Consider the following 27,336-nt stretch of genomic DNA (forward strand, 5'->3'; position numbering starts at 1 on the left):
GGCGAAAAACACCTGATGTATTTATTGCTCCACAAAAGCCAAACAAGGAATGCAATGCAAGTGTTATCTCTTCCTGGATGAAAGAAAGAAAGGCCTCTCAGGAAGCTGAGAACTAAGTTGCCTTGCGAGTGTTTACCAGGAAACAAAGAAGAAATCGCATTCAAAGGCCACACACCACTCCCCGCAGCCGCCACCGACAACGTCATTCAACATTTTCTGGACTTTCACGTAGGAAGAAAACAAAACAAAAAAAAGCACAGGAGGTATAAATGCTGGAACGAAGGGGGAAAGTCACCATTATTTGCGACAGTTGGCCTCAAAAACTAGAGAATCGACAAGTACAACCAAACAATGAAAAACGTCCAGATGTGACCTCTGGGGATCAGCTGCAGGGCCAGCGGGTGTTCACGGCGCCCTCCCCACAGTCCCGCCCTCGGTAAGGGTCACCCGGGCACCTCCTCATTTTTCTGCACGGCAGCGGTGGTGGCAGAGAACCAGACCAACAGACCAGCCGAAGAGGCTCGGAAGTGCAGGTGCTGAACCCCCATCTCCACGCGGGTTTACCAAGGGGTTTATCAGAGATGGTTAAATAAATGATGCAAAGGCACCAGGCTGCGCATTTAGAAAAAAGGTTACCATTCTATTTAGTGAAATAAACACAAACTGCAAAGGAAGAAAGGATTTAAATGTTAAAAAAAAAAAAAAAAGATAATTTGGAACCTCTGAGGCAGCTGAAGGCTGATGGGTAAAGAAGGCAGATGGACACGTGCACTTAATTTCGTTCCCTCTTGACGCCCCACTAAAACCACCCGGAAGAGATTTCGCTTTTCCCCCCAAAGACATTAACTAGCGAGGAAAAAGGAACCAGGAAAGGAAACCAAATTCTGGCATATACAAAACAGATGGACCAGACACAAGAGACCTAAGAAAACGGAACCCCAAGACAGCCTGGGAAGAGCCAAGGTCCCACCTGATTGGAGCACAGAACCTCCCCAAGGTCTGGTAAGTGGCTTGAGGCACTTTGGAGGCGGAGGTGGGGACAGAGGTGGCTAAGACCAAGACGCAGGGCAGGAAGCCCGGTACAGCGCTGAGGGGCACAGGTGTCTGGCCTCTCTGCCCAGCCTGGGGCGGCTCCCCACTCAGCCGAAGTCTGCAGCACCATGTGGGGTCCCTGGATACAGCTGTTCTCCATTCTGGATTTACAAATAAATTCCCAGGAAACTCAAAACAGAAGCCAGCTTCCTTTTATTAAGAGGGAATTTATCGTGAGTTCTCATTGCGGCTCAGTGGTTAATGAACCCGACTAGCATCCATGAGGACCCAGGTTCGATCCCTGGCCTCGCTCAGCAGGTTAAGGATCTGGCCTTGCCGTGAGCTGCAGCATAGGCTGCAGACATGGCTCAGATCCCATGTTGCTGTGGCTGTGGTGTAGGCCAGCGGCTCCAGCTCCAATTCGACCCCTAGCCCGGGAACCTCCTAAAAAGACCAAAAAAAAAAAAAAAAAGAGGGAATTTATCAGAAAACAATACAAAAATCCCATGTCACGGTGAGATGCGAGTGATGTGTTAAAAACAGGGCATCAAGAGGTGTGTATGGGGTGCCCGGGTGGCTCAGAGCCCCCCACCAGTCTCCTGTTCTGATCTGCTCCCCCAAACCCTGGCTGCCAGGTTGAGGCCTTCGGGAGGTTGAGGCCTTCGGGTAGGAGACTGGAAGGTCATTTTCTGGGGAATCTGACCAGCCCACAACACGGACACCAGGCGTCCATCAAGGGCACAGCTCAGGCACAGCACTCTGCAGCGAGGGCCTCCATCACAAGAAGGAACCACCAGCCACCTCGGCAAAGCCCCACGTTAGGCCAGCAAGCCCAGGACCACCAGTCTCCCGCAAAAGCCCCGGTGCAGAGACCAGATGGTGCCAAGAGGACATGGGATCTGGAGGAAAGAATCAGAGCAGGGAGAAGATGGGGATGGAAGCACCTACTAATCACAGCAAGGCTAACGGGGGTATCACATCTGTGAAAAAAGAATAAGCAGGCTATAAAAAATGCAGCCCCCCCCCCAAAAAAAAAACCCCCAAAAGAACTCCCAGGACCTCAGCTTGGGAAGATAAAAAGGTTCTGGAGCTGGATGGTGGTGAAGGCCCCAGCGTGTGAAGCTAACTTCATACTGAACTGTCCACTTAAAAGTGCTTCAGGTGGTAGGATCTTACGTTGTGTGTGTGTTACCACGGTTAAAGTTGAAAACAAATGGAAAGAATGCAAAGGTATGAGAGCAGAAGTGAAGCACTTAAAAGATTTTAGAAGATTAGGTTAACAACGTCTCAGAAAGCAAACCAGTCAAAGAGCTGGAAAAAAAGGTGAAGAAAGATACAATAATTAGGGACCAGGCTGGGAGAAATCTGAGAAAAGGAAAACAGAGCGGAAGAAATAGGCAAAGAAATAATTCAAGAAAATAAGGACATGAGTTACTTTATTGAAAGGGTGCACTGAGTGTCCAGTATGATAGAAAAACAAGAAGACATACACATGACAAGGCACATGACCCTGGGAAGGTCAGGATGCTGGGGACAGACGTTCCTACGAGCTTCTGTAGACATGTCATGTCACATGCAAAGGATGGAACTACCTTGTTCTCAGTGCAACACTGGAAACTAGAGGACAATGGAGTGATGTCTCCAAAATTATGAAGGAAAATATTTTATGACCCGAAATTCTATACCCAATGAAACTACCAAGTGTTAGAGTCAACTAAAGATGCAAGGTCATAAAATTCGACCTTCCATGAATTCTTGCTCAGAAGATACTGAGAATCCAAAAGAAGGGAGAAAAAAAATAGAGCATGGAATAACAGAGCTCAAAAAATGGGAGAGGCAGAAATTTAACAGTGAAACAATCAAGCCCAGCTTGATGGCTGGGCACCAGGCACCGAGGACAAGCAGGAGCAGGACGGAGGCGGTTGGAGGAGGTCAGAAGGCTCAGGGGGAAACGGGGGAAGCCCTGACATGTATGACGTAATACGATGAGAGTCCGTGAGGGTTGGATTGAATGAGTGATGATCATGTAGAAAACTAAAGTAAACAAAGAAACACAAAGATGGTTAAAAAAATACAAGTAGGAAGGAGTTCCCGTTGTGGCTCAGTAGTAATGAATCCCACTAGTATCCACGAGGACAGGGATTCGATACCTGGCCTTGCACAGTGGGTTAAGGATCAAGCGTTGCCGTGAGCTGCGGTGTAGGTTGCAGATGCAGCTCGAATGATTCTGTGTCACTGTGGCTGTGGTGTAGGCCAGCAGCTACAGCTCCAATTGGACCCTAGCGTAGGAACTTCCATATGCCACAGGGGGAGCCCTAAAAACAAACAAACAAACAAAACCAAGTAGGAGTTCCTGCTATGGGGCAGTGGGTTAAGGATCTGAAGTTGCTGCAGCTGTGGTATAGGTGGCAGCTCTGGCTGGGATTCAGTCCCTGGCCTGGGAATTTCCATATGCCTTGAGCGCAGCTGAAAAAGAAAAAGAAATATAAAACAAGACAAAACAAAAGGATATACAGAAAAGAGAAAGTAAGGCTGTTATAAACTACTGGTCATCTCAAGCAAAGACGGACCAACAAGGGAGTCTGGGGAAGGAGGTACGTGGGCTCCTGAGGACCGAGAGACTCAGAAGAGAGTGGCAAGACCTGAGCTCTGACCCCTGCCTGACCTTCAGGCTCTGCAAGAGATGGCTGGGCTGTGAGCCCAGACCCATCCTACAAAGACTAGGGAGGTTTCCCACACACTTGAGGAACTAAACTAATGGAGCTGAGACCGCACTGCCACACTCAACAAAGAATACGGACTCTACAAAACTGGTTTAAAGTCACCACACAAACAGGCACCCCCGAAAACAGTGGAGGAGAGCCTCGCACTTGCAGAGCTGCCGCACTGTCATACTCGAGATGCCCGTTTTCCACATTAAGGTTCAAGTACGCAGAGACGCAACAAAGTCTGGCACATTCATAACGGGAACAACGACAACAAGCCAGGAACTGCCCCTGAGGCCCAGGCACGGGACTTACTAGACAAAGACTTGAAACCAATCTGCCTTACGTACAACGAGGGAGCTCGAGGGGACCACAGACAAGAGCTTAAGGAACCAAATGAGAAAATCTACAAAGGGATCGAAGGTATAAAAAGGGACCAAACAAACTTTGCAGCTGAGACGTATTACAACTTAAATGAAAAATGTGAAAAGCGTTGGCAAAGATGGGAAGAAAGGGCAACCCTCGCCCTGCTGGTGGGAATGTAAAGTGGAGGCTGTTTGGTGGCGTCGCAATGAGTTGAATGTAGATTTACCCTATGAAGTAGCAATGCTGTTCCTATGTACCCAAAAGAGTTGAACGTAAGAGTTCAAACAAAATACCGTGCACAAATGTTCGCAGCAGCACCATCACAGCAGCCCACACCAACTGATGGGTGGATGGACGGAGAGGAGGGGTCTCTCCATGCAGGGGACTGATATTCAGCCAAAAAACGGGGGGCACGGCTCCCGTGTCAGGCCAGTTCTGACACGTACAATTTGGGAGTGATTTCCAGAATGTGAGTCTGGAGTATGTGTCTTTATTTTTTATTTATTTATTTTTTTGGTCTTTCTGCCATTTCTTGGGCTGCTCCCGCGGCACACGGAGGTTCCCAGGCTAGGGGTCCAATCGGAGCTGCAGCCGCCAGCCTACGCCAGAGCCACAGCAGCGTGGGATCAGAGCCATGTCTGCAACCCACACCACAGCTCACGGCAACACTGGATCATTAACCCACCGAGCAAGGCCAGGGATCGAACCCACAACCTCATGGTTCCTAGTCGGATTCGTTAACCACTGCGCCACGACGGGAACTCCTGGAGTATGTGTCTTTAATACTTCCACCTCTTCTGTGAGCTAAGTATACCCTTACCAAATAAATCCCTTCCTGCTTGAAACACCTGGAGTGGATTCACGGTCTGGAGCAAAGGGCCCTGGGAAATCCCGCCGTCAGTAAGCAGCACCGCTAAGGTTCATCAGCAGAAGCTGGATGAAGCACTGGTGGTGCACCTCGTGAAAATCCACGCAGCTATGAAGCAGCCCTAACTGCACCAACAGGAAGATGACCACGACATCACCTGAGACACTCATCGCAGATCAACACAGGATTCCACTCTGAAAGGTGAGTTTACATGCGCACATCTGTGTACAGAAAGCCGCGGGCAGTTCTCAAGCAGGGGCAGTTCTGTCCCCGTCCTCTCCTGGCTGGGGACCTCTGTCAACCTCTAGGGACAGCTCTGGCTTCTACACCTGGGCGAGTGCACAGCACGGCCCCCATGACGAAGAATGATCTGGCCCAAAGCATCAGCACGGTGAAGGCTGAGGAACCCCGACTTAAGAAAAATGCCCAATTGTTATTGAAGAAAAAAAAAGACTTTTGGGGCAGAACTGAGCAATGCGCTAGGAGCTCTGTCACTGTTTAAACGCAAATGTTTCATTTCCCCCCAGAGAATTCCGATTTTGAAATGGGAAAATATACAAATAAGGAATCAAGGAAACGGCACTTTTCCCCCAACAATAAAAGGAACAAGTGCTTAGTGCAAGATCCTCAGGAAACACAGGAGGAGCAGGACGCTCAGTTATGGCCCTTTCGTGTGAGCTGGGACTCGGAAGCAACAGAACCCAACTAGAGCTGATTCCAGAAAAGGGGGGATCTGCCCTGAGCCTTTTTAGGTCCCACAGAAAGCAAGGAGGCCCCAAAGGATGCTTGGTCCCCAAGACGCACCGGAACCAGGAGAGAGGACGTCCCAGGCTCTGTGGCGTCTCCCCGGGCATCTGGTTGACCCTCCGTCTCCTGCCAGTCAGCAGGCCGTGTCAGGGTCTCCAGGGCCACCTCCACGCCGGCTCCGGGGACGGCCGGGGGGACACACAGCACTCAGCCCAGGGTCACAGTCCCAGCTGCGCCCACATTCATCACCGGGAAAGGGGACAGAGCAAGATCAGCAGAGAGAAAGCCCCGCGGGGCCCAGGCCGGGGGACGAGGGCCCGCTTCCCGGAGCCCAGTCCCAGGGGAGTCACACGGTACGAGCTGTGAGAACCCGGGCTGAGGGCTGTCCACTGGTTCTCTGGGGACTCAGCACCAGGGTTTTTCCTGGAGGCTGGTCACACGGGCACCCTCTGCCCAGCACGAACCCAAACTCCAGACCCCCCAAGAGTCTGCAGAAACCGGTGTTGGCACCCACTGCTGGGGTACCGCGAACCTCTCTCTCCGGCTCTGGGGCCGGCTGGGGCCCTCCCAACATCTGTCCTCAGACACAGCCTGGGCACCTCAGCCCATAGCCTTCGGAGGCACAGCCCCACGGGCCCCCAACCTGCTCCCCCTTTTCCGAGCGGCCGTGAAGACACAGCAGCATGGCGGCCGGTTCTGTGTCACAGAGTCACTTCTCTCGTCCTATTTCCGAAACCCCTGGCTTAGGCTGGGTGCCCTCCCATGCCCATCAGTGGTGGCGAGGGTGTCACATGGGGTCCCGAAGACGAAGGCGGGGGACCCGCCGCACGTGCTGAGCCCACAGCCTCACAACCGACAACCTTCCACCCGACACTGTTGTTCAGAAAACCCTGTGACTGTTTAATGTTTCACGCTCAACGTGAGCAGGAAAGGGGCTCTGGGATGAGACCAGCTGGGCAACCGCCAGGCGACTGCATGTCCACCTCAACCTGCGACACGAAGCCTCTCATCTTTGTTCTCCAAACTTGACTGTTGCCTCCGGTTGTAGGACAATGCGACAACGCCCGGTGCCACTCAAAAGGCCAGCGTGGATCCCCGTGTTTCATAAACAGCAGCAGCAGCAGCAGCAGCAGCAGCAGAGCCAGTGGGTGATAAACGGCACCCGCAGGGTACAGGCCAAGAATGACATGCGTTTCCTATTGGGAACCCAGCTTCACAGTCAGGAAAAGAGCCTCTTTAATGACAACACATAAATCAAAGCACTTTACATTCTCTGAATGGTGCCTGCAGCTCTCAGGAGACTTGTCTCAAAAAAGAACACAAGCAACGGAGCCCAGAACAGCTGCTTGTTCTTGGCGCGCTGGTGCATCTGGGACCTCAGATGCTACCAGCAACGTGGGTGTTCTTTCCAAATGCAAAATAAGGTTTGTTTTGGACAATACACAAAGGCTGCTTTTTTCTCCCACGGGAAAGACTACGCAGCTGGTGGCTAAGAGGTTAAAGACAAAAGACACCTGTGCCTTCCTGACAGCACAGCTCTCTCCTCGCTGGCTGAACTCCTGCAACACAAATTCACGCTGAACAGGTTCAGATACGTTTTCAAACAAGTCTCTTGCCGTCTGAACACTGGCTTCTTGCTATCCGAAGTGCAAGAACCAAGCATGATTTGAGTAGCAGGAGAGACTTGTGCACATCTTTATCTAGGAAGGGGCCAGCCTACTTTTCCTGTAAAGGGCCAGACAGTGAACAACTGTGCGTTGGAGGACACACAGCCGAACGGGCTCCGTCGCCACTCTTCAGCCCTGCAGTTGGGAGCACAACAGCAGCCACGGGCAATGTGCACATGAGTGGGTGTGACTGCGTGCCAACAAAACTTTATTCATAAGAAACATGGAGGGATTTGGCCCCCGGACCATGGCTGGCTGAACCCTGACTCGAGTCGAGACTCAAAAGTCACCTAGTGTCGCAAGATCAGACCTACACTATCACTATTTCAAGTGGCAAAGCTTTGACGACATAAGATGCTGAAATAATAATAAGAATTAGACGGGCCAGGCCCCCAGGAGAGCGAGGGAGGTGCGACTCAGGGACGGACACGGGAGGTCCGCCACTTGGAAAGTGCCATTTTCCTGAAGTGTTTTCTTCATCTTTTGTGTTTGTTTGAATTTTAAAAGATGCAGTTGTCTTTTTTTTTTTTTTTTAATCGACGTAGTAACTGTCACATGGCTCTGCCGTGGCTCAGCAGAGATCAGGAACCTAAGCCTGCAGCCCCCACACCCAGTCCCCGCACCGTCGTTCCATAGGTGTTTGTTCTCCACTTACACATTTTTCTCAGGACCTGGTTTAATTATTGACTCTCATACACTTTTACGGCCTTTTCCCTCAGGCTTCACCCCAAACTGCCTGCCATAATACAAAGTCTGATTCAGAGAATATATTTGGATTATGAATCATAGTAACAAATGCCTTGGCATCTCATGGCCCAAATAAAAACTAGAGTACCAACGCCTTGCATCTCTCCACTTTATCTTTGTTATTTTTCGGCATGCAAAATAATACACAAGTGTATTATTACTATTATTATTTTTTGTCTTTTTGTCCTTTTAGGGCTGCACCCATGGCATATGGAGGTTCCCAGGCTAGGGGTCTCATTGCATCTACTGCTGCCAGCCTATGCCAGAACCACAGCAACACCAGATCTGAGCTGCATCTGCGACCTACACCACAGCTCATGGCAACGCCGGATCTTTAACCCACTGAGCGAGGCCAGGGATCGAACCTGCAACCTCATGGTTCCTAGTCGGATTCGTTTCCGCTGAGCCACGACGGGAACTCCAGGAGTGTATTTTTTAAAGTTATAGTTGGATAAGGGTTATAACTGAACGATCGGCTTCCTGCCCCGCCCCCACCTCCCCCACTCGCGTCTCCCTGATTTCTCTGCCAAGCCTCTTATAGAGGCCGAAAAACAGACACCAGCTTTATTGATATATAAGGCATATACCATAAAGTTCAGCTTTACTCAACGTACAGCTCAGCCGCGTTTTAGGATAACCCAAGGCTGTCCAACCCCCACCGGTGCCAGAGCGTTTTCATCACCGGTACGCAGTTGGCCCCTCTGAAACCGAGTTCCCCTGTGGGGCTTATGATGAACCTCTCCATCCAAAGCCTCACTCCCTTGTCCCGCCCTGCTCCCCGCAGGACTCAGGAGTTTATCAAAGGAAAGGCAGGGCCGAAACAGAAAAGGGCCCAGGTACAAAAGCCCTCTGTGTCCCGTTCCCTATTTGTAGAAAAAGGCTTTAGCCTCCCAGGCTTTTCCTGAGTTCCAAAGAGCAGATTCGTGCAGTTACTAATCAGGCAAGTGAGGCGAGGGAGAGAGGAAAGGTGGGCAATCAAGAAACAAGGAGTTCCCGTCACGGTGCAGCAGAAACGAATCCAACTAGGAACCATGAGGTGCGGGTTCGATCCCCAGCCTCGCTCAGTGCGTTAAAAATCTGGCATTGCCCTGAGCTGTGGTGTAGGTTGCAGACGCAGCTGGGATCCTGTGTTGCTCTGGCTGTGGCTGTGGTTGTGGCCGGCAGCTGTAGCTCCAATTCAACCTCTAGTCTGGGAACCTCCATATGCTGCGGGTGTGGCCCTAAAAAAAAAGAAAGGAAAAAAAAAAAAAGCAACACTAGTGCAGCCATAAAGCAGAGTCCCAGTTCCTCCCGAGAGGTACACTTTACAGTCTGCTGTGTATCTCGGAGCCTGTCTGCAGGAACCAGGACCCCCACCCAGGCGAAGGGCTTGACAGCACACTGCCCACAAGCACTAGACCCCAGACTGGCTGGAGCCAGAAGGTGGATATGCTTAAGATTCCCAAGACACCACCCTGCCCTCGCCTCCACTCAATCAGAAGGCGGAGTGGGAGTCAATCTGCACCCGGAACTCTCTCCCTCACTCTGCCCTGAAAAACCTGGCCCTGAAGCCCAGGGAGATCTGGGGCCTGTCCAGCAGGAGCTGCCCGTTCCCCTTGCTGGCCGCCTGCAAATAAACACCGTGCTTTCCGTGGTGTCGGTAGGTGGCTTTGCTTCGCAGGCGAGGGTCCCCCGCCCCCCCAACCCCAGCCCCAGGCAACCACTCTTCCACTTTCTGACTCTGGAATTCGCCTCCACTACACACTTCATATAAGTGGAAGCATGTAAGGGGTGGTCTTTCACATCTGGCTTCTTTCCTTTAAAAAGATGCAATTTTAATAATAATTTTTTCTTTAAAAAATTTACACGTTCGTGGTAGAAAATGAAAATACCACAATAAAGCACGAATCAATTTTAAGAGATAACCACTACTAACACTCGTATAACATTTAACATGTGTACGAATTTTATAGAACGGTTATCATACTAGAGAGACTGTTCAGAATCTGACTTTTGCCTGTACCCATAGTATCCAGGCCAGAGGTTGAGCTACAATAGCATCTAGAGTCACTGCAGTGACGATGCTGGATCCTCAGCCCCAGAGTCACCAGGGAACTCCCTAGAATCTGATTTTTGTAACATGTACATTTTTTCCCAGTGTGTTTAAATATATTTGCTCAAAGCATGATTTTAAAGGCTTTACAATATTCCATTGCACACACATAACGTAATCTATTTGATTCTCCTATTATTAGACATTTGAATCACTTCCAGTTCTTTTAAAATTTATTTATGTTTTTCTACAGCCACACCTGGGGCATACGGAGGTTCTTGGGCCAGGGGTTGAATTGGAGCTGCAGCTGCCAGCCTATGCCACAGCCATGGCCACACCAGAACCGAGCTGCACCTGCAACCTATGATGCAGCTTGAGGCGATGTCAGATCCTTAACCCACTGAGTGAGGCAAGGGATCGAACCCGTGTCCTCCTGGAGACAACAGTGAGTCCACTTAACCTGCTGAGTCACAGTGGGAACTTGTAAAATAATTTTATCATTTATTTATTTTGTCTTTTGTCTTTTTTAGGGCCACACCCATGGCACATAGAGGTTTCCAGGCAAGGGGTCGAATCGAATCGGAGCTATTGCTGCCAGCCTACACCAGAGCCACGGCAACGCGGGATCCAAGCCATGTCTGCGACCTACACCACAGCTCACAGCAACGCCGGATCCTTAACCCGCTGAGCGAGGACAGGGATTGAATCTACAACCTCATGGTTCCTAGTTGGATTCGTTTCCACCATGCCACAGTGGGAACTCCCTAAAATAATTTTAAATAAACTACAATAAACATGCTTGAAATTATATCTTTATAGGCACCCATGATTACTTCCCTGAAACAAATACCTAGAAATATAATTTCGGTGTTAAAGGGAGTATCACGCAGGTGGCACGCTGGCTTCGTTCCCAGGGCCCTGCCATGCCCTGGACTGTGTGGCTGACATCGGCGATTTATCTGGTCGAGGACACAGGTAGGATTACCTACATCTCACCAACCTCTCAGAAGCCAGAATCTGAAACTTGGAGCAAGTTTTAGCAGGCTGAGTTGTAAAGTTTCAAAGCCCTCAGATTTCAAGTACCCAGTTCAAACCTTCGAGCAGTCATCATAGTAGACAGAAATATGTAAAGTGACACCCAAGTTCACTCTTTTTTTTTTTCTTTTTACGACGACTCCTGTGCCACATGGAGGTTCCCAGGCTAGGGGTCCAATCAGAGCTGCAGCTGCCGGCCTACACCTCAGCCACAGCAACGCCAGATCTGAGCCACATCTGGGACCCACACCACAGCTCGCAGCAATGGCAGACCCTTAACCCACTGAGCGAGGCCAGGAATCAAACCCACATCCTTATAGACACTATGTCGGGTTTTTAAACCTGCTAAGCCACAACAGGAACTCCCCAAGCTCACTCTTATGGGAAACATAATTTGAAAGCGTTTGGCTGGAAATGGCCAAGTACTTTTTTATTGCCTTTGAAGTCAATCTATTTTCTTTCACTGTGTAACAAATTCCCACAGACTTGTGACTGACAGCGACACCTGTTGATGACCTCACGGTTCCTGAAGGGCAAAGGTCAGCAGGTGTCGCTGGGTTCTCAGCTCAGGGTCCCCCCACAGCTGAACTCCAGGGCCAGCTGAGCCTCACGAGGAGGCTCTGGGAGGAACCCACCTGCCGGTTCACCCAGGCTGCTGACGGGCTTTGTGGTGCTAGGACTGAGGTCCCTGTTTTCTTGCTGGCTGTCAGCGAGGGGCCAGGTCAGCAGCTGGAAGGTGTTCAGGTCCTTTCCATGGGCCCCCTCTCCAAATTTCTTTTGGTCTTTTTAGGGCCGCACTTGTGGCACATGGAGGTTCTCAGACTAGGGGTTGAATCAGAGCTACAGCTGCCGGTCCACACCACAGCCACAGCGACACGGGATCTGAGCCACGTCTGTGATCTACACCACCGGTCACGGCAATGCCGGATCCTTAACCCACTGAGCGAGGCCAGGGTTCGAACCCGTGTCCTCACGGATCCTAGTTGGGTTCATTACTGCTGAGCCACAAGGGGAGCTCCCCTCTGTCCCTCTTTAACCCAGTGGCAGCCGTCACGTGATGGGTTTTGGCCACACAGATAATTGCCGTACTTTAGGGCCAATCCATCAGCAACGCTAATCACCCTGCCAAGTCCCCTCTGCCATGAGCACGACACCATCAAGGGAGAAACGCCAGAGAGTGGAATTCGGCCTCCCAGCCATGGTTCTCAGGGCTGCCACGTGCCCCTCCTCAGGGGAGGCTTTATAAAACGCTGGGCCCGGCCCTGAGCCCAGGTCTGAGGAACGGACGCCTTCCAGGCAGGGGCCCGGGCCGCACGGACAGCCTCGGGTCAGAAAGCCTCGCCTGTGCCCCAGAGAACCAGCGTGCTGGGAAGAATTAGAAACCCATGGGTGTGAACAACAGGGCACTGCTGGCCTGCAGAGGACAAGCCCGTCCGTGGTTTGTCATCGAGGAAAAGGAAGCGCTCTGGCCTAAAATTAGAGTCTGGGGTTCCCTGTCACCCCCAGGTCCCAGAGCTCCAGCCTAGTAGCATCCTGTTGCTGCGAGGCACTGCACACCCAGCCGCTTAAAGGACCCTGCTTACTGCCAGCTCAGCTGGGGTCACTGCTTTGGACAACAAGGGGTCAGCTGGGCTCTTCCCTGAGGCTCTGGGACAGAAGCCACTGCCACGTGGACTTGGGCTATTGCAGAACCCACCCTTTTTAATCTGCCACATGCGCTTGATGGAATCGCCAGTGTCTGCCCTGTGGTCTGGGGACACAGCCCAGGTGCCACCTGCAGAGGGCACGGTGGCTGTGCCTCGTCATGCTTCTCGGGAGGTCCGGGACCTCGCAGCGATGCGAGCTGACTTTATGGCTGTTAGAGGTCAAGGTCCCTCAGCTGTGGGTTGGCGGGAGCGCCAAGCACAGTGACCACCCACTGCCCAGCGGAGTCCTGAGGGCACTGGGACGGGAGAAAAAGGACAAAGGGCACTGCAGCGCCCACTTGCCACTGTCCACTTCAGAGCGGCAGGCGCTTCGTGTATGGCGGCAGGACCTCGTGCTCCAAGGCTGTCGTGCTGGCATGTCCAGGTTTCCTTGCTGGCCGCTAGCCCCTCCGCACGTGCCCGCCACCGTCACGGCCACCACCAACACCTCGGTCCTTGAGCTTCAGAGCACACTCTCGGCTTTCAAGGGTTAGTGGGTCAGGTCTGCCTGGATAATCTCCCTCTGCCACATAACTGGGCAGGGACAGGAGGCGAGGGTCGCTGTGGGTCATTCTGCCCACCCCACCTGCCATCCTGGTTTTCTGCCCCCTTGGAACCGTTCTGGTAACGACTTTTTTTGGTTGTATTTTGGCCGTGTATGCGGCAGGTAGAAGTTCTCGGCCCGGGGATTGAACCTGTGCCACAGCAGTGACCCCAGCCCCCGCACTGACAATGCTGGGACCTTAACCTGCCACGGCACAAGGGAACTCCTGGTAATTACTGCAGAGAAGGAAACCTGTCGTAACCCCAAAGTAGACTCAGGAAGGGGGATGAGGAGTTCCCGGGGTCAGGGGTGGGGAGTACAGCTGAAGGCACAACCAGCGCCGAGCCCGGGGAGCCACCAAGAGCCTCACCGCACCGCACGTGCCCGTTCACGCTCAACCCCACGACCTCCATCCTGGGGTGACCCCAGATCACAGCAACCTGGCCTGGGGCTCAGTGCGGGTCCGGCCTGCTGTCCTCAGCCCTGGTGCCACCACATAGGAGCGGCCGCCCTTGTCACTAAAACTCCAACAGCACTGAGGCCACAGCCTCCTCCTCCCGACCTCCCAAGCCTGGTACGTGGCATGCGTTGCACCCTGATGACAGCACAGTCTCACCTTCGCCAGGTGAACGAGCCACCACCCGCAGCCACCTCCCCACCCTGCGTGTGCAAGCTGCATCTGCGCGTCCCCACGCCCCGTCCCCGTCCCTAGGGGTGCTTCTCTCCACAGCACCTTCCACTTTCTAATACGGCCCATGCATGACTTTTAATTCTAATTAATTATCTAAAATATTACACGGCAGGTGTTCCCTGGTGGTGCAGCGGGTTAAGGATCGGGTGCTGTCACTGGAGCTGTTTGGGGCACTGCTGTGGCCAGGGTTCGATCCCTGGAAACGTCTGCCAAATGTGCAACAAAGAAAATAAAAAAAATTATGTGGCACCAAACAGGCCCATCAAACTCATTGAATTAATGCATGGAATTTTGATATAACCCATCACACACACACTGTGAGGTCAAGAAACCACCTTCAGTCAAAATGCACATGGCTACTGGTTTCTTAAAAAGACTGTGGCCTGGAGTTCCCGTGGTGGCGCAGTGGGAACAAATCCGACTGGGAACCATGAGGTTGCGGGTTCGGTCCCTGGCCTCGCTCGGTGGGTTAAGGATCCGGAGTGGCCGTGAGCTGTGGTGTAGGTCCCAGACGTGGCTCGGATCTGGTGTTGCTGTGGCTGTGGTGCAGGCCAGCAGCTACAGCTGTGATTAGACCCCTAGCCCGGGAACCTCCATATGGCACGGGTGCGGCCCTAAAAGGACAAAAGACCCCCCCCCCCAAAAAAAAAGAACACTGTGACCTGAGTTTTCTGCACCTTCTTTTTGGCTTCCCAGGTCCGAGAAAACCAGCTTTGGAGGCCAGCCTTAGACAAACACGTCTAGACATAAGACAGCCTGTGAAGAGTCAATAAATCTGACACGTATGATTCATATTTCCCTCTAAACTTACAGATTTAACAATGAATGAAAGATACCCTCGGGCAAAATGAGTTCTGGGTCTCATCAAGCCTGAGACATTTTAAAACCAGTTCAAGTGTTCACGAAACAAGACAAGACAAAGCGCTACAGCAGGCGCTATCTTACGGCTGGGAGGATCTCAACATCCCTCGAGGCAGCCCAGTGACGACTGCGTGGCTGTTCCGGGGCCGATTCCTGCTGAAACGTCTGCCTGTCCACACTCATCCGAGCAGCTTGCCCGGCCGCTTCTGCAGATTGGGAGACAACACCGCAGCCGGCCACCTGCCGCCGCCGGGGGCTCGGCCATGGCAGGGCCCCGTTCCTGGCTGGCCCGGCCTGTCCATCCTCAGCTCTCGGTGACCGCCACCACCTCCTTCACCGGAGGTGGTGACCAGCTCTCCTCCCTGACCGTTCCCTGGCAGAGCATCGGGGCTCGCAGGCCGAGGACGCACCACTAAGGTGGCCTTCCTGGGTGGGACGTTTCCACCCTCGGAAAGGAGAGGGCAGACGGAGCAGCCAAGAGAAAAAAATGGGTCAGGAGTGCGGCTGCGCTGGATCCTTTAACCTGCTGAGCCGGGCCAGGGATCGAACCTGCCCTTCCACAGTGACCTGAGCCACTGCAGTCGGATTCTTGCCTTTTGTCTTTTTGGGGCCGCACCCGCAGCATATTGTGGTTCCCAGGCTAGGGGTCCAAGTGGAGCTACAGCTGCCAGCCTACACCACAGCCCCAGCCACGCCAGATCGGAGCCGCGTCTGCGACCTGCACCACAGCTCATGGCAACGCCGGATCCTTAACCCACTGAGCAAGGCCAGGGATCGAACCTGCCTCCTCCTGGATGCTAGTTGGGTTTGCTCACTGCTGAGACAGGACGGGAACTCCTGCAGTTGGATTCTTAACCCACTGCCTCACAGCGGGAACTCCGAGTTTGCTCTTTTAAACAGAAGGTGAAAAGAAGGCAACGTCGAAGATCCAGGACACCTCCCTGCTCAGGTCACGCTGACGTGGGAACCCGCTGCTGCCTGCCCGTCCGGACGGGCTCCTGGCGAGGCGCTGCTTGCTTGCTCGTTTCTTTCCTCCTTCCGTCCCTGTCACCCTCCAATGCTGGAGGTTGGAAAAGGAGTGTCCTGGTGCCGGCAGCCTCAGAATTTTCAGAAAAATGGGGTGAAGTCATGCGGGGTGGGGCCTGGATAAGGAGCGTGCGGGAGCTGGCAGTTATACAGAGGGCGTCTATTTATCAGGAAAGGTAAAATAATCCAGCTTCCAGAAAAAAAAAACAAAAAAAAACACATGCAGGTATTATCATGAGCTTGAAATGGACAAGGGTTCCCTCCACAGGCATGAAACGCCCTACTCACCAGAGAAGAGCCTGACACACTTGACTGAGTCAAAGACCTTCAAGGCTTCCCGCTGCGGCTCAGCAGCTCGAGAACACCACGTGGTGTCTGTGAGGATGCAGTCCCATCACCGGCTCTGCTGATGGGTAAGGATCCAGCGTTGCCACAAGCTACGGCCTCGGTCACAGGTGCAGCTCAGAGCCCACGTGGCTGGGGCGGAGGCCGGCAGCCGCAGCTCCAATTCGACCCCTAGCCTGGGAACCTCCATATGCCACAGGTGTGGCCATAAAAAGAAAGAAAGAAAAAGAGAGAGAGAGAGAAAGAAAGGACTCATTCAAGGAAGAATGAAAGTTCACCACCCTGAGAGAGTATCTACAATCTATTCGTATCCAGAATTTACAAAGAACTCCTGGGAGCAGTAAGACGAGAAAGACAACCCAATCTTTACGACGGGCAAGAGCCCTGAGCAGGCCTCCCAAGAGAGGGAGCCCAGGGTCCAATGGGCATGAAGAGGAGCCCAGGCTGACCGCTGGCAGGGAAACGAAGCCTGGCCACAGTGAGAGCCCACGTTCCAGAGTCCAGACGCCTGGGAGTGAAGGGCTGACCACAGCACGTGCTGGGGGAGGCAGAGAAAGCACGAGCCTCGTAAACCGCTGGCAGGGGGTGCACGGTCCATGGCCTCAGAACGGCGTCCACCAAGCTGTACCAGGCGTGATCCCCGGCCGGCCTGCGGCGCAGCAGACCCAGGAGGAGGGAGCGTGTATCCGAGCGGCGCACGGGACCGTGCCTGCCAGACGCCGCCGGCCCCACACAGGCCGCAACGCACCTGCCTGTGCACAACGGACCAGATGGATAAGCGCCGGCTGGACCGCACAGCAGGTTATGACGGGGAAGAAAAGGAACAAACCCGCACTAGAAGCAGCAACGAGGGCAAATCTCAATGACTTAGAAAGGCAGACGGGAACGGGACAGTTTCTCACTCCATTCAGGTGAAGTTCAAATGCAGGCCAAGCAGACACGGCCCTTGGGGACTTTTGTAGAAAACCCTAAGCCCCGAGGACGAGAGTGAGCTGGGGGAGTGGAGAGGGGCTGGGGGCTGGCCGGCCCGGGGGGAGCCGGCGCCACGTGGGCCTCCACTTCCCAGTCACTCCTGAGGCTGTGACTCATCTTCACTGCGCGTTTATCACTGCGTGTGCTCACACATAATTAAAAAAAAACAAACCCTGAAACGCATACTGGGCACTACTTCCTTGTTGGACCTTCGCAGAGAACCAAGACTGTCCTGGTGGACGGAAACTCTTCAACTAAACGCAAGTCATTTCCTAACGTCACAGGAAATGGAACACATGCGGGGCCTTTACGGGGACCAGGCAAAGACACCTCTGGGAGACGACTTGGTGAAAGCAGCTCCTGGGGCAGCAGCAGCCTGCTGGGTGCACTGCTCGGGAGTTTGTACCTCCTGGGCGCAAAGACAGCGGTCCCCTCCCGGGGGGCGCAGGGCCACACTGAGATCGCCTGCCTCTCGGACTTCCTCGGGGCGGCCCGGACGGACAGCACACCCACCCCGGCAGCCCCGCGGTGAGGAGACAGACAGACGCGGTGACACGCACACACAGGCCGCCCGAGCACACGCGCACACGGGACCCAGCCGGCTGGACGCTGGCTGCCTCTGCCCCTTACCGCGTAACCTTCCGTCTTCTTCTGGCACCACTTCAGCAGAGCGTTGCGCTTGGAGCCGCCGTATTCCCGGGCCAAGGCGGCCAGGGGGTCTCTTCTTTCCACACTAGTCAAGAAAGGAGAGCACAGAGTAAAGAGAAGCTGCTAACTTAGAACCACAAATACACGAGCAATAACCAACCAGACTGGAAAAGCAAAAGGTCTACCCAGCGAGATTTGAAAGAAACAACCAGATCAGTCACATTGACAACGCATTTTAATTATGTCTCATGGGATGAAAGAATACCTAAATTCTGCTTCTTGGCTTTCAGAAGTCTGGGGAGAGGGTTGGTTTGTTTTTTTTTTAAATCCACCTGCTGCTCCCTCCTTCTCGTCTTTTACTTATTTACTTAAATACAGCATAATTTTTTTCTTGGCCGTGCCCTCAGCATGTGGAAGTTCCCAGGCCAGGATCGAACCTGTGCCCCAGCAGTGACAACACTGAACCCTTAACCTGCTGCACCACCAGGGAGCCCCCAGTACAGTATCATTTTATTAAGGACGCCTATCAAACACTCTGTATGTTTCAAGGCTACGCCCACACCTGCGTCACATATAAACGGTAGATGGGAAGGTGTTTTGTTTTTTTTTTGTCTTTTGTCTTTTATTGTTGTTGTTGTTGTTGCTATTTCTTGGGCCGCTCCCACAGCATATGGAGGTTCCCAGGCTAGGGGTTGAATCGGAGCTGTAGCCACCGGCCTACGCCAGAGCCACAGCAACTCTTGGGATCCGAGCCGCGTCTTCGACCTACACCACAGCTCACGGCAACGCCAGATCGTTAACCCACTGAGCAAGGGCAGGGACCGAACCCGCAACCTCATGGTTCCTAGTCGGATTCGTTAACCACTGCGCCACGACGGGAACTCCAGGGAAGGTGTTTTTTAAAAACACCAGGTTGACTGCTTACGGTGATGGGAACAGAGATGAAAAACAAAATCAGTAGAAGTGACTCAAAAGAGGGGCCCCACACTCTCTGACGGTCTGTGGTACAGGAACGCAGTTCTGAGCCCCTGTTTAAGCCGAAGAAGCGGTTTCACGGATTTACATCATGTCGTTCCAGCCTTGGTTGTCTGTGGGCACCTGTGTTACTTTGAATGGGACCTAAAACTTTCCAAACACTGAAAGAGGTGAAGACCCCGCAGCGTGGGGCCCGAGGACCCCGGCCGAGAGAGGATCGCACCCCACCCTGGGGGGCACATCTGGAGCATCCGCTGTGGCCACAACTCAAGGGAAACAAATCCTCCGAGACACCCTCTACGTGGGACCCGGAAGGTAAAGCCAAGGGGGGAATACAACAAAACAGAAACAGCCTCGCAGATCCGGAGAACAAACTCTATCCACAGCGGGGCTGGGGAAGGGGGGGGGGGTGTGACGGGTGTAGAGGACTAAGGGGTACAAACTACTGTGTGTAAAATGAACAAGCCGCCAGGATACACTGTGCAGCCCAGGGAACACGGCCAGGATGTTACGGTAACTGTCAGTGGCGGGTAACCTTTAAAGATCGTGCGTCACTGTGCTGGAACCTGAAACGTATATAATATCGTCGAGTTGTGCCTCAATTAAAAAAAAAAGAGCAACAGGATTTACTCCCAGATGTATATACCATCAGGGCACACACAAGAAGGTCCGGAGCAGCTCCTTTTGCAACAGCGGAAGAGTGGAAACAGTCACACCGTCAGGAAACGGATAAACGGTGCCGACAAGGCATCCGATGCGGCACTCCAGAGCGATCAAAGCTAGAGTCCAAAACTGGGCAAAAACATGAGTGAATCACAGGAAAACTGTGAATTTGAAAAAAGGGGAAAAAACTGTGTTTTCAGGTACAGAAAGGTTTAAATACACCACTTAAATAATGCATTGCTTATGCTGTGTGGGCTGCAAACACCCTTGCTTTTCAAGGACACGTCAGAACGATGGTGACCTTGGAGGGGCAGGGAGACGATGCGAGTGGAGAGGCTGGTGCACACTGAGGGAAGCTTCACAGGACGTGGGTTTCCTCCCGCTGGAACGTGGGTCCCCAGGCACACCGCCACGGTATTGTTAGCTCTTCAGGCTGTGTGCGTGTTTATTATTGCTGTTTTTGCATCTGTCCAATATTTAGTCAACATTCTTCAAAATGACCGTTAAAAGAGTAAGGGACACACTGAGACCTCAGGTGGTCTCTCCCCGTGTATCTGGCGTATTTGTCGCCTCTAGCCCAGGAGTTTCAGAGCTCAGAGTTGTCGCTGTTAACTATGAGGCTACGGCGACCTGGCCTGTGTTGACTGTATCTGGTCTTAATTCTTGGTCTTAGGGCCAAATTTCTAGGCCTGAGAAATTAGGAAAGACAGAGTGAAGGCTTGGAAAAGAGTTTCTGCATCAATAAATAAAACATTTTCCAAACAGTTTTCTTTAAAAGAGTGAAGTTAACCAGATACGATTGCAATAATAATCATAACAATAATATGAGAATTTCTAAAGGAAAGAACTGATATTATTGGTTTGTCTCAATGGCATGAAAATACAAATGATAACAAAATAGCCTCACTAATCTGAACTCTCATGATGAATGGGTGATACGAGTAGTGTATTAATATACACACAAACTGTGTGTGTACATTTCTGGCATAAAGAAAAGAGCCATTTCAGAATTCTGGTCCTTACGTCCTGTTTTGATTATTTAACTCTCCTGCACAAAAACAAGACAGAAATGTAATATCTGGGGCTTTAAATTAAACCTCTGAAAGATATGACTTCATCTATTTGGGTCCAAATAGAGGCCACACCCAAAGATACAAAAGCTGCACCGAGTTATTCAGACTTTTATAAAATCCTTTTATAATACTCATCATGGCAGTTCCAATGTTTGTTAAAAAAAACCCCAGTACCCTTAAAGTGGCCTGTTTCGGGTATTTAAACATCCGCCTGTTTGTAAACATTTACTGAGTGCAACACCCTGTGCAGCACACACGACAGGAGGGGCTGAGAAAGACACCCGAGTGTCAGATGCAGGATTTACTGTCCACTAATGACACCTCACGGGGCCAAGGGCATATGTGCCACATGGCCGTGAATTAGATCTCAAGCAGGTGTCAGATACCAAAGGCAGAAAAGGGTGGCTGGCGGCAGCCTCGTGGAAGGCTCGACGTGGGGGAAGTGACATTGAGGAAGGCAGGTCAGGCCAGACCCTGAGCCGTCATGGCTGCCGGTGTGAAGCTGCAGAGGTAGCGGGAAGACCGGGCTCGGCTGGAGGCCAGGCCTTCTGGGCACTCTGGCAGGTAAGGGGCGGGGTCTACACTGCAGAGAACCCGGAGGGGCAGCAAGGACCCACGTGCAGAGAGCGGGGTCACAGGGTGGGGCTTCTGAGCGGGGCGCACAGGGTGCCCGGTGCACCCACTGAGAGGAGTGGGGACGCGGCTGCGGGGCAGCAGCCGCGAGGGGCCTGCCGCGGCCTGGGCGACCCGGAGTCCTGGGAGGCAACGAGGGGCAGAGGCAGGCCCCTGGAGGACCCCCCCCCCCCAGCCCAAGCCTCTGTCCCCTCCCTCCCACTCCACCCCTCACATCACCTCGGGGGCGGATGTGTCTTTAAACCCCGATTCTGAAACGCCCTCTAACCCTCCTTTTATGCCGCTGGTTATTGTACCCACTACTCAGAATCGACAATGAAACCCCACCAGCTGAGTGGTTCCCACTGTCCCCACATGAGAACAAACCTCCTGCCCCGGCAGATGGTGCCCAGCGGCTTCCCCGCTGTGGTTGCCCACCCGCCTGCCAGCCAGTGACTGCCAGCCTCTCGCGCAGGTCTGGTCCCATCAACCCGCAGCCCCTGGCGCTCCCCGAACGCGCGTGGAGCTGGGAGCGCCGCCTCTCTCCCAGGTTCCCAGCCCCAGGACTCCTCTTCTCGGGCCTTGAGTTCCCCGGCGGCGCAGGCCCCACTGTCCAGGCCCCAGCAGTGGAGTCTAAACCCCCTCTGGTCAGGAAGGACGCGGAGAGGCCACCCGCGCTGCTCTGGTTTCTGGCATTTGCCCGGGGGTACCTGAGTTTGCTCTGCGGCTTCCAGCCCCCGGGGGAGGCGCTCAGCAGTCTCGAGCCCCCGAAGCCCAGAGGTGGGGGTCTGCCCAGGGACTCAAGGGACGGGCTCTTGCGGAGGTAAGGGTCCGGCTTCAGGTCCTCGGCCCTTCCCTTCAGGAGATCTGCGGGGAGAGCAACACAGTCACCCATCCCGAGGGCAAGAAGGGACCGGCCGCCACATGCGGGACACCACACCACAGACACGGGGGGACCGGTTCACCTCTCCACCGGTTCCTCTCCACGCCAACAGGTATGCGGAGTTCTCTAGAAGGGAGCCCCCAGGCAGGACCGATGTGGGGGGGGCGTCACAGGAACCATGGCCAAGTTAGCCCCTTGTTCAAAACCCCCACGGATGTGCGGACAGCACCACAGAGCACTGAACAGAGGCCCTGCTGCTAAGCCTCTGCTCCTGCACTGCCGGCAGCCCTGTCCCCGCTCTCACCCACGGGCGTCTGAGCAAGGAAGCTGGTAGGGCCTGCCTGGTGGGGTCCTCAGGTGACAGGTGACTGCAGACAAAAGACTGGAACCAAGAGTGACAATGATTTCACAGGAGGGCAGCCACACCAATCCCAGGCCTGGCTCGCCCACCGTAAGCAGAACCGTTCTTCTAAGGCCCCTCTGCAGTCACGGTAGTCTGAGGCCAACCCCTCCAGGTGGTATTTCCTGAAGGACCACAAACATGTAGCAAACGGGGAAACTCCCCAGACTGTCCAGTTTGCACACAGAGAAACCAGGAGTCTGGGCACTGGTGACCTGCTGGCTGCCACGCACAGCCAGTGACCAGGCGGAGCCCACGGTCCCCTGCTGTGACGCCACAAACAGTCATGGAGAAAACAATGCTGGTGCAGCTAATAGCATCAATTACGGGGGGTCAAGTTGGGAGTGCGGCTAATTAGCTCGGGAGACCAGAGAAAAACAGTGTTTGCATCACTAAAGGGAACAACAAAAACAAGGCATTAACCCTGATCCTGCAGCCTCTGTGACTCATGTTGGCGAGGCCACTGGAAAGCAAGCGATTTGCACCAGGCCGTGCTTTTCAAGCAAAGTAAACAGAATCCTCTGGGCAGACAGGTGCCGGGGGCGGGGGACTGCTCCCTTCAGGGCATCGCCGCCGTGGTCTCGGCGTCAGCATTTACCCTGTCGATTAAAAGAACGGTTTCTCTACACAAAGGACATTTTAATGCTGGAGAAAATGGGACACAAATACTAAGACCAAAAGTCTGCCTAACGCTCCGAGAAGCGGTTCGAGTGGTACATTTCTCACCGCGGGCAGGTTAGCACGGTGGGGGCCCAGGCCCAGAGCAGGGCCTTAGGCTGAGCTCTTCCTATGGCACACCACGGAGCAGGCGTGAGCCCGGGGCAGGCCTCCCGCTGCCCGCCTTACTCTCCGGACCCCGCGCCATCGTGCTCCTGGCTCACCACCTCCCTCTTCCTGGACGTCAGAGGACACCTGGACGTTCTAGACAAACCTTTGCGCTTCTTTACGACGCTGCTACGCAAGGTGGTCCCCAGCCTCGTTACCTAAAGGCACGCTGGCAGGCGGAACCAGGAAAAGTCCTAACCTGGTCCCAGAGCTACTCAAAATCAGTGTGGCCACTGAAGATCACTGAAGCGCTTCAGGGCCCGCGTCTCTCGCATGTAAAAGGCAGTCGGTGGGCCCAGGCGATTTCCAAGTTCTCCGTGTCTGCGTGGGCGAAATCCTCTGTGTTTATCTACTTAATTCTCTACGCTCATACGAAGGCAAAAGAAAGCAAAAATCAGGCGGCAAGGTGAAGGGATTTACAATCAAAGGGCAAGACTTCTCTCGGAGAAACAATTATTTTAAGGATAAACCTGCGCTTGACGATATGATCTAAGAGAAGCCCAGCGGGTTGGTGGAAAGGCAAGTTAAAAATAGAACTACCGGAGTTCCCACCGTGGCTCAGCAGAAACTAATCCAACTAGGAACCATGAGGTTGCGGGTTCGGTCCCTGCTCTTGCTCAGTGGGTTAAGGATCCGGCCTTGCTGTGAGCTGTGGTGGAGGTTGCAGACGCGGCTTGGATCCCACGTTGCTGTAGCTCTGGCATAGGCTGGCAGCTACAGCTCTGATTAGACCCCTAGCCTGGGAACCTCCATATGCCATGGGAGCAGCCCTAGAAATGGCAAAAAGACAAAAAAAAAGAAAAAAAAAAAGAAAAAAGAACTACCATATGCTCACGCAATCCCACTCTTGGGTATATATCTAGAAAAAAACATATGTTGAAACGATACATGCACCCCAATGCTCACTGCACACTATTCACAATAACCAAGATGTGGAAACATCCTAAATGTCCATCAACAGATGACTAAAGAAGATGTGGTACATATACACAATGAAATATTACTCAGCCATAAAAAAGAATGAAATGATGCCATTGGCAGCAACATGGATGCAACTAGAGATTCTCCTACTAAGTGAAGTAAGTCAGAAACAGAAAGACAGGTACCATATGATACCAGTTAGATGTGGAATCTGAAATATGATACAGACGAATCTGTCCATAGAACAGAAACAGACTCACAGACTTGGAGAACAGACATGTGGTTGCCAAGGTGGAGGGAATGGGATGGACGGGGAGTTTGGGGTTAGCAGATGCACACTATGACATTTAGGATGGGTAAGCATGAGATCCTCCTGTGCAGCACAGGGAACTGCAGCCAATCTCCTGGGAAAAATCGTGATGGAGGATAATACGAAAAAAAGAAAGTATATCTACGTATAACTGAACTGCTTTGCCGTGCAGCAGAAATCAACACATTGTTAATCAACTAAACTTCAATATAAACACGCACATCCGTAAAGGAAGCACAGCGGGAGAGTCTCTTCATTCACAGGAGGTGACAGAACGCTGTCTTCTGCTTGAAACAAAGGATTTCTCCCACGCAGAGTCTAGATTTCTGGTCTTCTCTCCTTCTCACCAGGAAGAACCCACCTAGTGGTCTTTCATCCTTTCTGTTTCTTCCTAGCAGTAACCACGCAGACGCACACACATCCCTGGACCTTCCTGGACAACCTCAACGTGCTGCTAACCCCTCCTGTTCTGGCTGCTGAGCTGACTCAGTCGAGAACAGCAGGTGGGTGACAGCGGCTGGCACCTTCGAGGCTCTGGCCACACTCACCCCTCCAAGCCACCCTGGGAGGCAGACAGCCTGGTTTCTGTTTCAGAGGCAAGGGGCCCACAGCACCGAGGGCTGGAATAACTGGGCCAAGCCAAGGGGCCAGGGTTCAAGCCCATGCCGTCCCATTCTGGTCCCCAAGTGGCTCCTCCACACCTGCCATCGGCTCAAGGGATGCACGGGAGCCTGTGGACACAACCAGGCTTCACCATGGGCTCTGGGTCTTTGAAACCATGAGACATAACAGGAAGAGGCCTGCAAACACAAAGATGTCTCAGAGGAGCCTCTTTCAGGAACTGCGGGAGCAACAGACCTTCGGAAGCAGATAAGATTTTTTCCTTAAAATAGTTACTTTTTTTTTTTTTTTTTTTTGCTGTGGCATGCAGTGGCTTGATGTGGGATCACAGTTCCCAGAACAGGGCTTGAACCTGGGTCACGGTGGTGAAAGCACCAAGGCCTCATCAGCAGACCACCAGGGAGCTCCCTCAAAATAGTTACTTTTAAAGATGAGATTTAACAACAAACAAACAAAAACCCCCAGAGTATGACATGTCTCCCAAACTCTCGCACACGAAGAAGCGCTGCCAGCAGGAAACAGCTAGGGGCTCGCGTTGCTGACACGTAGAGCCTGAGTCTGAGACCTTCTGCAGTAAACGCCACTGATGGCTTTTCTAAGCTCAGTTTCACACCGAGAAGAGAAGAAACGTCAACCCCACAGGTGCCAAGTCAGAAGCACTTCCAGCTGAGGTGACTCACCCGAGAGGGGCAGGTCAGGGAGATCCAGGCGCTGGCTCGCTCCTTTGCTGTCCGGCCGGGCGCTGCTGAAGGCTGAGTGCCTCTGAAAGCAGAGGGAGCACAGGTGAACAAGGGCTGCGGGTGTGCGGGTACCTACACAGACGACACTTCTCCAGGTCGCTAGCATCACCGGAGGAACCTTCTAGAACAACTTCTTTATTTGACTAGGGGGCAACTGCAATCCCAGACAAGGACACAGAGTGGACAGCACGGCACCAGGAGCCGCAGCCAGTGTCCTGCGATAACGTCTCCTTTCCGCTCCCACCCCAGCTCTTCCCCCCGGGAGCGCTGTTTATCGGTGAGCTCTGGAAACAGCCTCCTGGAACACTCTACCTAGACTCCGGGATGTGTGTCAACACACAGCTTCTTTACCGGCCCATAGGCACAGAAAAGGTGCTCGGCCTCACTCCTCACTGGGGAGCTGCCGATCCAACTGCAAGGCGCCATCACCCCACACCTGGGGGGATGGTCACGTAAACCCACCAACACCGGAAAAGCCAGTGCCGGGGAGGCTGTGAGAAACTGGGACCTTGGGACCCACGGGTGGGAATGTGACATGGTGCAGCTGCGGTGGGAGACGGGCGGGAGGTTCTTCGAAAACTTAAAAATAGAACTACCACGTGATCCAGCCACCCCACGTCTGGGCAGACACCCAGAGGAACTGAACACAGGGCTGGAAGAGCATCTGCAGGCCCCGCTCACTGCAGCGCGAGTCACACAGCCAAGAGGCGGGGGCCACCTCACGGTCCGTCCGCTCGCAGAGGATGGATAAAGAAAACGAGGTATGTGCACGCGATGGAGGGAGTGTGACCCGCCTCGGAGAAGAAGGCAAGCCTGGCGCAGGCTCGGACCCGGGGGCGCCTCGAGGGCGTGACCTGCTGGCAGGGCTGCACCTGTGCTGGGCCCGGGAGCTGAGCCGGATCCCGGCAGCCGTGGACCCACAGAGCCCTGGAGAAGACGTCCCGATTCCGGCAGACACCGTCCTCTCTCTACCGGGGGCACGAGAGGACCTTTCCTGGGAAGGTTTCCAGAAGCGCAGCGCAGACCGAAGCCTCTCCGGCAGCCTCCCTGGGTGAAGGTCCGGTCTGCTTAACCAGCGGGACTGACGGAGGATACTGACAAACGAAACGACGCACGTCCGGGCAAACAGGACGCACGTTTACGTCAACTGACGCACGTTCACGTCAAAATGACACGCGTCACGTCAACTGACGCACGTCCACGTCAAAATGACACGCGTCACAACATGACGCACGTTCACGTCGTAACGCCCGTTCACGACATGATGCACGTTCACGTAAAAATGACGCTCGTCACGTCATGACGCACATTCACGTCATGACGCGTGTCCGTGTCGACCTGA

General features: G+C 53.3%; 1 protein-coding gene across 5 annotated transcripts in view; it reads right to left on the bottom strand.

Moving 5' to 3' along the window:
• The window catches only part of SPECC1 (sperm antigen with calponin homology and coiled-coil domains 1), a 236,919-nt gene that overhangs the window by 30,844 nt on the left and 178,739 nt on the right, over positions 1-27,336 (bottom strand). For all 5 annotated transcript variants that reach the window (XM_047758555.1, XM_047758552.1, XM_047758551.1 and 2 more), the window contains 3 exons: positions 25,935-26,016; positions 22,005-22,161; positions 17,954-18,056 (listed from right to left, as the gene is read on the bottom strand). In XM_047758555.1, coding sequence (XP_047614511.1) covers positions 17,954-18,056; positions 22,005-22,161; positions 25,935-26,016 — 342 coding nt within the window. The remainder of the gene's footprint in view (positions 1-17,953; positions 18,057-22,004; positions 22,162-25,934; positions 26,017-27,336) is intronic.

The sequence above is a fragment of the Phacochoerus africanus genome, chromosome 14 (assembly GCF_016906955.1).
Source record: "Phacochoerus africanus isolate WHEZ1 chromosome 14, ROS_Pafr_v1, whole genome shotgun sequence".
Classification (NCBI taxonomy): domain Eukaryota; kingdom Metazoa; phylum Chordata; class Mammalia; order Artiodactyla; family Suidae; genus Phacochoerus; species Phacochoerus africanus.